Here is a 10,442-nt window from a genome sequence, read left to right as displayed (position 1 = left end):
CCAGACAAGAATGACTCCTTAACAAGAACAGTAAGCGAGAGGGTATCAAAGTAGGAAAAAAATATAAAATAATCTTTAAATAAAAATTTAATTCACTCTTACTTTACAGAATATTTAAAAGCACCATAGAATTTTACTCTTAGTTCTAAAAATTATCAACAAGAGACTGGAATGATTTTAGCCAGTAATATATAAGAAACTTCATGAAGAAATGGATACAAGCTAAGTGAAGGCAAAGTAATATTTTGTACACCACAACTATAATCAGAATCTCGCATTGGTTTATTCAAATTTTGCTTTCGTGGAAGCAAAGCTTACATGTTTGTAAACATCAAATTAAACATTGCTTAATTTTACACTTTGCTAAACAAATACTTTTTTACCCTGAAGGGCATGTGCAGACCCATCTACTTGTCTCACAGTTCTCCTGTTGACCTGTGCTTCAATATTTTTTTTTAAACAATTGATTCCTGTACAATTTTAATGAAGCTTAAAAATTTTTCCCAATATTGTGCAACTCATAGGCAAGGCCATTTTGAAGTGTGTACTTCCTTACATAGTTTTTTGATCAGTACTTAACTAATGCAACTGTGAAAAACTATACATTTTCAGGAAAATGTTTAGATTTTGGTCCTGTACTTAAAGACCTTCTATAATCAAGTTGTTTACATGAATTTGAATCACAAGCATGTACACAACAAAACCACTATACCTATGTTTCTTGGTCTATGCATAAAAAGTATGTTTTCTACTTACACTAAAACATACAAAAAATAAACTACAAAATTGTTTACACTTGATTTCAGCAAAAAAAGCTTTCTTCAAGAAAAATGATTCTTCTTTTTTTTCAGCCATCAAAAAAGGAATGCAAGTAAACAATAAATACATGTGCTTTCTCCATATAGACATATTTACACTTGAGTCTTTGGCTTATGTTTAAGTTTCTTTATAAAGATCTTTATGTGATCCAGCCATCATTGCACATTAAAACAAAATAAGCCAGTTTTTTTTTTACTATATATAATATATATATATGCAACACTTGAAACGTATAAAGAATGAACCTTACTATCAATTTGCACTGTTGTTGTACTTTAACAATGTATCAAAAGGAAAAAAAAAATACCATATAGGAAATATTGATACATGCAACAGATGATCGCTCTACTGCTTTGAGAGACGGCTGCATATACACACACTAAAAAGTCCTAATTTGCGCAAATCTCTTCTGACTCTGGTTTTCATTAAATAGTATTTATGTGGCACTAAATGTTGATACTGTATACAAGCATAGAAACAGATTGGGTTCTTTTATTAAGATACACAACTTCATAAGAAAAATACTTTGCATTTAAAATTTAAAATCCCTCCCACCCCCCTCTTTCCCTAAAATCTTTCTTCACAGGATCAAGAACTGTTGTCAAAACAGCTTATTGAGATTCATGTATTTGGTGAACTTTGCCATATCCCTTCCGACTAAGAGGATTCCAGGTACTCCAGCGCCACATCGTAGCAGAAGCGATACTGCTCCTTTAAGGGGAAAGAGAAACAAAAACTGAAGTTAAATAAAGACTCTAAAATCTTAGCAGCAACATCTACAACCAAGAACACTCTTTGCTAACTAGTAAGCCAGATAGGCTTGGATTTTCTATTTTTTTCCCCTGTTACACAAGTATATTGCCAGCTCTGATTTAAAACCTCACCCTAATCAACAAAGTGGAAAAAAATCCCTGACCATGGAATGCAATGGTGTGCTTCTCTGATTTTTTCAGCTTCTAAACTGGTTTATCAAACAAACAAACATGAAAAGCTCTCCTCTCAGAGCATTCTTGCAGTGAAAGCACCTCGGCTCTTATACTTGATCACTTATACTTGAGTTAGCTGGTACTGAGCAGTAACCAGTGCCTGCTGCTTGGGCAGCCAGTGAACGGATGGGGAGTACTGAGCCGTGACACAAAGCTGCTCAGGGTCCACGGCCCCTTTGTACAGTCGTGTTGATGTAACATCCAAGAGATCAGATGCACATTTAAAAGAGAAGGTGAAGCTAAAACTCCATTGTGGTTAGTATTTTCCCTCAACAAGGCTGCTGTTGAGAGTTGATACTGGGAGAAAGGGAGGAGGAAGGAGATAGGAGAGGGGAAGAAGAAGAAAAAAACAAGGAAATTAATTCGATCTCTACTGCCCTTGTGGCTTAACAAAACAAATCTGCTTTTGTGATTTATTTTTGTTTGCAATGGAAGACAGTGTGATCCATTAGCAGGAAGTTGTGGGGGTATCTTAAAGTCTTTGTTGCTCTGCTCATTGTTGTTATCTGATCATGTTGTTGAATGTAGGGCACATGACAGTGTTATATATTGGTTTTCCTGGTTTGTTTTCTAACTAACGACTCAACATCTGCTGCTGTTCAAGAGTTCTGAATAAAAACCCACACAACAGAAATACATAACTACAAAAATTTAGTAACTTCAGTTTAAAGCTACAATGGAATTCAGGTCTATTTTGAAATGAAATATAATTTTGCAGAGCATTTACAAGAAACACACACAATTTACCTTGGCCTCCCTTTACTGTGACACAAATAATTTTCTGACCTGTTTTCTTCACAGCAGTCAACTAAAATCCAGGCAGCAATTTAATATGTTGTGTCTCAGATGTCTATAGCACAGGAGAATGCAAAGTATTTTGTGGCAAAACCAGCAATACCTAGCCCAATGTCACTGCTGTTTCAGGATGTTCTATTTGTTAACATGTTAACTATCTTCTTAATTTATGTGATGGCAAGGGATGGAACTGATGCACAATAATTGAGAAAATCATGCCATAGAAGCTACTTGATACTAAGCAAACACTGACACTTGCAAAAAAGGGCAATATGGGGACAGGCAGCTATAGACATTTTGTTCAATATGTAAGTTCACAGGGTCAGAAGCAATTTCCAGTATGCATAAACTGCAAAATGTTTTTAATTTCAACTGGCATCCCTGATTTTTATGCTCTAGGCAGCCATCTGGCTGAAGACAGTGGCTGCTGGCAGTGTGAGAGTCAAATGGCAGAAATTCCCAAACACTATCATTCAACCTGCTTTCACATTCATCTACAAAAAGGAAAAATATCCATGTCAGAGAATTTTTTTAAGGACTTTCCACAATGAAAGGACTTCAGCTTTTTAACTGAAGCAAACATTCGTATGTCTATGCACTCATACTGTATTGCATAAAGACTATCCAGAAGACTGAAGGTTATTTTGAGTTCTGGCAATGTACATACAGATATTTAGTCTTGCAGTTTCGCTCGTTCAGATTCATATTATTTATATTAGTGCAAGGTGATAGAAAGGCTACACAAAAGGAGAAAAACCTCCTGATGGTTTCCTAGAAAACCCTAGCACCTGGGGAGACATTCCCAGAAACTGATAAAAGGATTAAAATGAAGAAAGGAGTTGATATGGAGTTAACATGGCCTTTTTTCTCAAACATCCTGGCTGCCAAGAACTCAGGAAGTGGACCCTTGGGCCTATTTCATCTGTCTATCACCCCAAAATTAGTTTATTGACTATAGCCACTCAAACTGTCTAAAGAAAAAAAGGTATAAAAAGAGATTGGACTCAAGTAAAAATCAGGAAGAAGTTCCATAAACTCTGCAGAGGTAACAGATGGGTTACCTTTTCTCCCTCCATCTTCTCAGGACACCTTGGGCTGAGTGATCACTTTATTAATATATACTAATTTTACTTTCGCTCCATAGTAATTTAAAATTTTTACTTCTTACTTTGTTGCAAGTTGCTTTTGCTTTATAGTGTTTATATAAGTTTTTTGCTTTACTTATTCTTTGTAAGTTGTTTTACGTCTTTGTAAGTTGCTTCTGCTTTAGCATGTGTGCTTATGCTTGGCCTTATTATTACTATTACATAGTTTATGTGTGTTTTTGCAGTTAGACCCTATTCCAGCCAAAACAAATCCCATAAATTGCCATAAATTTGTATTATTAAACACCTTATTTCAAACACCTGTTAGAGTCAGTCTGTTTTTACGTGCTGACAGTTTTGTTGATGGCAAAATAACTAATTGGAGAAACCTGCTGAGGGGTTTTCCTACTGCTACTTGTTGTAGTCCTTATAGATAAAGGTATCAAATGTCCTGTCCATCTCAGCAAATCTGTTAAGCGAAGGGTCTCATTAGGTGAGACATTAACAGGCTCTTTTGGACATTAAAAGGCTTTGATCTTCTGAGGGGGACACTGATAGACAAAAAATTAACATAGATTGGACAGAAAATTCTTCTTTTCTGCCCCTTTTCACATGAAATTAGTTTACTGTTTATATTGTTTATTATTTAACTGTTGGTCTCAATGATCTTAAGGGTCTTTTCCAACTTAAATGATTCTACACTCTATATATTCATTTGCAACGTACTAGATCCAAGTCATTGATTTTAAAGTTCTGAGGTATCGTTTTGACTACTACAAATCTGAGTAAAAAAGATAATTGTCATTCAGTAAAACTTTCAAAGCAGCAGTTGTTACTAAGGAGCAAAATATTCACATATCCAGCTATGAATCTACACTTCACAGTGTATTCCTACCAAGGAGAAACATCTTACTCTGAAAAATTTCAAGATGGCTTTTTTGAGCACAGCCTGCTGCAACTTCCTTTCAAACAGATCAGGTTATTTTGGGAGATTAAAGTGCATTCTGTTAACTCAGAATGTTTTCTGTAAAAATCATGCTACCGATACAAGAAAAGTAGTGTAAAATGCTTAGTCGCTCCTCTCACGATGCTGACTTGTGTGTACACTCAGTAACTGTCCCTTTCTTCTTGTGGCCCATCATAGGTTTGCACTGTTTTGTGGACACAGGTCTGAGAGTGCAGCTCACACAACAAGACAGCCTCTGGCTCCCTGGCTGTTTGCAGTAACCCTGATGGGCTGGTGCTTACCGGAGTTTCTACCATGTTGGGCTTGCTGTTCCGCAAAGTCTTCACAGCATGGAAAACGTCCACCACATTCTGCCTTTTTACCATCTCAACCACAATGCCAATGGCACAGAACATCCCGCTCCGGCCACCGCCGTTTCTGGATGCAAGCAAAAGAGATGGTTACTTGTCACTACGACCTCAGAGAGCATCCAAAATGCATTTCTGTTCTTTTACTCTGTAAGCACGAGTGATTCTTCAGTCCCAGAGGGAGATCAGAATTTAGCAATCTCATTGCAGCTCCAGTGGGTTTGGTCTAAGACATTTGTTTTTTCTGACCTTTCTCTCAGTTGTCACCTTTGAATTCTGTCCTTACAGCCCACCATGCTGTCCAGCTATACTATAAGTCTAAGTTACATATGCATTAGAAAAAAACCCCAAAACACAAGTTCCATGGCAAGTAGAGCATCCCAAGTTCAATGGCAAGTAATGTTTCCACTTAGTTCTGGAAAGACACTCACTTAAATTATCCTGTGATATGAGGATTATCTAGCCAGATAGAATAAATATCAATTATTCAATATCTTGTTGACCTTTAGAGACACTTCTGAACTATTTTAATATTATTTTCAAAGAAATTAGGGTAGGTATTTCCTCTTGTAAAGTTTGAGGTGGGATAGGCAGAAAGGGGTCACTAGTTCATTCTGAACATTTAAACAGAAGCCTTTTAAGGAAAAACGCATCACTCAATTTCTATATTTAAAAATTTGTATTTAAATAAGGTAGCAAAGAGATCAAATATTCTTTGCTTAGGGAGATGAAGATGTCACCTTTTCAAAATTGTCAAACCAGCTCCCATTTAAGTATCAGGTCCAGACAAGCAGCTAGCAGTCATTTACTGACAATAGTTGTAGGATCACGTGCTGCAATAGAACTTTTCTTTGATTTCATACATCCACAGTTTTCAGTTTAAACACCTCAAAATATTGTAGGTATTCCTTCTGGAAAAAATGCAGCACACTATACGCAAGAGTGGCACAAAAAAAACACTATTTGGCACTCAGTAAAAAAAAGACTTCCTTCTGAAACCAGGCAGAAGTTGTTTATCTGTACAGGTTTTGTACCTGAAAAACATGCTATTATGTACAGAAGAAGACAACACGCAGTATCACTGTAGTGTCATGTTCCCATGGTACTTGACCTGATACAGACAAATCCAAAAATTGACCAGAAGAAGTGGTACTTACTTTGTTTTAATTAAAGTAACAAAGGCATATGCAAAAGAAGGTATTCATAAGAACACCGCTAAAACTTAAAACAAGAAGTAATTTATAAGCATTTATTTGAAGAACAGCAATTGATTTTTCTCCAAGTTACTCACAGGCAATGGATGATCGTCCGGCCCTCCCCTTCTTCACATTCCTCTTGCCATTTTTCAACCTGCAGAATTAACTTCAAGAAGGATCTCTTGGAAGCTGGTACATCTCTGTGAGAAGCCCATCCCAAATACTGGAATTGCTGCACCATCAGATAGCCCTCTTGTGGCTGAGGGAAAACCAAAGAGCTTTAGGTCAAAACAGCACCTTTACATCTCAGTTTAGAAAACAAAAATATAAAACTAACATGAAACCTAAGTGTTTATATTATGAACAGATTCCAACATGTATATACATTTCTTGGTAGGTTCTCCATTAAATTGTACCACTTGAGCCCAAGGAAGATGTCAAAAAAGGGGAACTACATTGAAGACATCATCAAAGTTTATCAATCACTAATGTAACCTATCCTGACTTCTAAACAGACAAATTCCCTAGATTCTAGGTGCCAAGCTTGCTTAACATCAATAATCAATTAAAAAATCACTGTTAAATTCTTAGACTTGCAGACATGAAGAGAGATATCTCTGACTCCTAAGCATGAACTGATCCCATTACAAATAAACAACAAATAATATTGGTGCACAAATACAACTGTTGTCCTTGAAGTCTTCCCTTTTTGCCAGATGATAATCATGACAGCCTTGCTGCCAGTCTCCAAGCTTTCCACATGCTAGATGTGATAGAGAGCTTTGAATACAATTAGACTGTCACAAGAAAGGCCTCAATAACAGGAAGAATAAATAGTCTATTCACTTTCTTGCAGCTGAAGATGATGGAAAGGAGTAGGAATGTGGATTTTAGAAAAGGAAGAACAGAGCAGAGAGATATTTAAAAGCAAGATGTATAGGCAAAAAAGCCATGGGGGGGAGGAGAGAGAGAGAGAGAAGAGTAGAAAATCAGAACATCATAAAAAAAGAAGAAATGGAAAAAAAAATAAGAAATGAACAAAAAAAGAAAAAAAGAGGAAGTCTCAAAATACAACAAAAAAGTGCTATGGTGTAATAATTTGCCAGTGTGCCCACACCTTAGTTTCCTGTAGTTTCCAAACAAGGCATGAAAAACTGAAAACGCTTGTTATAGCTCTGAATATAAGCAAAATAAAAGTTTGAGTAAAATACTGGCCACATGAAAAGTTACCTCTGCTCTCTGAAAAATGAAAATAAAAATCAAATAGGATAAAAGAAAAATCTTTGCATATACACAGTAATCAGTTTTCCCCACAGTTATCCTTCAACATTAATGATAGTCAAAGATATAGTCCAAGTAGCAATCAGTGGTAAAGTCAGTATTGGATGAAAAATACAAAGCAGTCATGGTAAGTAAAATAGGGATTGCTGGTTTATTGTACACAGAACGGTAGCACAAGCATCTGTAACTCTTAATGGCAGGCAACATAAAGAAGCGATTCATAGAGGTGAGACAAAGGAGGAAATGCTGTGTGGCAAATAGGGTCTGAGAAGATGCTGTGATAGTGTGAAACACTGTGGGATAGTAAAAAGACAAGATGGTGCAAGGTATGAAAGCTGACAAGAATGCAAGACTGGCACTACTACTGAGCTTGAGAAAAAGATGATAAATGTAGGTCGAGGCACAGTGGTGAAGAACACTTCAGAGGCAGAGGAGCTTTCAGAGTTTTTTCACACCCTGCTTTACAGGTTGCCACAGTCCTCCTTTTATGTTGTGGTTTTCACATTTTAGACTGAGAAGGTCCTAGCTGTATAACCAGCCTCAGCATTCCTGTTCCTGATTCACCACAGAAAACATCTTATCAAAGCTATGACCTAAATATTTGTCAATACATGTTCATTACAGGGATATTTCTTTTACTGTACACCAAACAAACAGACTATATGCATCTACTCATCAGGGAAAATGTCACAGAAAAACACTCATTCACTCTAAAGCTCTCTCTGTTTAGTGTGTAGCTATAGAAAAGTACTAGAAATTAGTATAAGACATTGATGACTGACTGACTCTTTTCTGATTAATGTCTCAAGAACATTAGTATTTTACTATTATTCAAAATTAAAAAGTAGAAGAGCCTAGAGAGCATTAAAAATGACATATTTTTCTGTCACATATTGTTATGATAATGCTTACTCTTGTTAGGTTGCATATCCTGAAAATTCGGTTTATGACATCGCAGTCCATTGAGCATGACATGCATTCCACTTGGATGGGACCGTACCGCAGGATCCCTTCCTCGGGCCAGTATTGTGGGCAGCCCTGCGCCAGAGCAAAATGGGCATAATTAAATGCTGTAACTTACACCTTGAGCACTGCCTTGTTCCACTGCAGACCTTCAGTGAACAACTAGTGTTGATTAGTTTCTGTTAGGCAGAGAATAACTGTAAAATCACTGCACTGCTCTGCATTTTCATCATGTAGTGAATGCAGAGTGATTAAAGCATGCAAGGGTACATGGAAAATTTGAGCTCCAAACTAACCTGTGCTAAGTCGACTTCATTTAACATCACAAGAGAAGTACAGCCATAGTCATACACTAATCTCCAGAAATCTTTCACAGTGTTTGGTAAAGGATGTTGTGTGACAATAAAAGCTGCTGGCTGCCTGTAGCTCTGTAAAGGAAAATAATTTTATTAGTACCTGTAAGGGAAGTACTTAAATTTAACTGAAACACTGCAAAAGAAAAAACCCATAAAAATAGAACAAAGCTGTGACATCAGATTTCATTGAAGATGTTACACTTAAAAATACATTATCATTTCCAGTAAGAACAAAGAGGTTACTCTGCTCAGGTCTGCCTTCTGCTCTGTTACAGACCAAGCCCTCTGTTTTCTCAGTTCAGATATGCTCTGGGAACTGAAGGTGCTCTTCGGGGCTCTGCTGAACTGAGGCTCAGGCAACTCTGCTCAAGGCACTGTGTCCAGGAGACCAAGCAGGAAACCTTCACCCCATGTTACAGAGGGGTGTGCAGAGGTCTCAGAAAGTCACCCTATCCACAGCAGGCTATATGTGAACACCATGACTGAACTAGAGACTAAGCTCAATCCCAAACTCTGTTTCACAGTGCACACCCACAGGGTCACTCACAGAACCACTTTCAGGATTATTGGGGCTCATTTGCAGCAGAAAGCATAACAGAACAGCAATATACTATTTATTTCCTGTCATGACCGCAGGTTCCATTTTCTGTATGCTGTGTTATACACAACTGCAAATAGGGATTTCCAGCCTTGCACAGATTAACTGAGATGCAACTAACAGTGAGGGGCTCATTTCCTGATGCACATGTATTACAAGCATCAAGCAGAAGAGAAGAGATCAGAAGTCTTCTGCAGGCAATTCACAACCATGCATGGAAAAGTTCTGCAGTGAAGGAATACGGCTATGAGGCAGCAAGGAAGCACCAAGAGGTTGATCTGAGAAATGGAATAAAGCGGTAAATGTTCTTGGAGGTGGATGGGATTGTAAGTCAACAGTTTGAAGAAGAAGCTGCTGGGACTACTGTATGCAACACAGAGAGCCCCATGTTTAGCACCCATGCTGGTACCAAAAACAGTCTGGCTCTCTTTTTTACTGAATTAAGTAAATTAACTTAAGAGAAAGACCGGGTACTATAGATAAACCACTTCTGGTATTGGAAGCTTGCTTATTTCAAGATTGATCTTCACGTGCAATATATTGACATACCTTCCAATAACTTATTATTGTACTGTAATTTGTCTTTATAATCAGTACTTGTTTGACAAGAGAGTAAAGAGGCTGCCAATTTTTTTAATCTAGATTTTTCCTGTCACTTTCTAATGCAGGAATCATGTTGGGGTAGTAGCAGCTTGTGGTGTCCTTCCTAGATCTGCCCAGGGAGAACACATGAACAACCAATTTTGATTATTTCCCTATATTTTTAAGAAATAAAACATGTTCTAGTTGATGTTTTCCTATCCCTCTTCCCCATAATTTCTAGTCTTTCTTGAGATAAAGAGATAAGGGGAAATTTTCCTTTTCTATTTTGCTATTGAAAGTCCACTTTCCTTGCCCAGGAGTAATTCCACCCCCGCCTGTAAATAAATTAGTCTTAAAAATTTCTGCCTTTCCTTACTAGCCTCTGATTTCCATCCACTAATATATTGCTTGGTTCTTGTCCCTGCTGCCACATACTGTTGCACACTCAGAGTCCTCTTGCCACCCAC

General features: G+C 37.3%; 1 protein-coding gene across 13 annotated transcripts in view; it reads right to left on the bottom strand.

Annotated features, from left to right (window-relative positions):
- Positions 1–259: 259 nt before the first annotated feature.
- The window catches only part of PTPRK (protein tyrosine phosphatase receptor type K), a 393,483-nt gene continuing 383,300 nt past the window's right edge, over positions 260–10,442 (bottom strand). For all 13 annotated transcript variants that reach the window (XM_050315961.1, XM_050315960.1, XM_050315963.1 and 10 more), the window contains 5 exons: positions 8,736–8,867; positions 8,389–8,514; positions 6,291–6,454; positions 4,934–5,069; positions 260–1,530 (listed from right to left, as the gene is read on the bottom strand). In XM_050315961.1, coding sequence (XP_050171918.1) covers positions 1,477–1,530; positions 4,934–5,069; positions 6,291–6,454; positions 8,389–8,514; positions 8,736–8,867 — 612 coding nt within the window. In that variant the 3' untranslated portion in view covers positions 260–1,476. The remainder of the gene's footprint in view (positions 1,531–4,933; positions 5,070–6,290; positions 6,455–8,388; positions 8,515–8,735; positions 8,868–10,442) is intronic.

This window comes from Myiozetetes cayanensis, unplaced genomic scaffold (assembly GCF_022539395.1).
Source record: "Myiozetetes cayanensis isolate MyiCay16 unplaced genomic scaffold, myiCay2020 scf2-11, whole genome shotgun sequence".
In the NCBI taxonomy this organism is placed as follows: domain Eukaryota; kingdom Metazoa; phylum Chordata; class Aves; order Passeriformes; family Tyrannidae; genus Myiozetetes; species Myiozetetes cayanensis.
The sequence above is the reverse complement of the archived record's forward strand: the minus strand, read 5'-3'. Positions and strand labels throughout refer to the sequence as shown.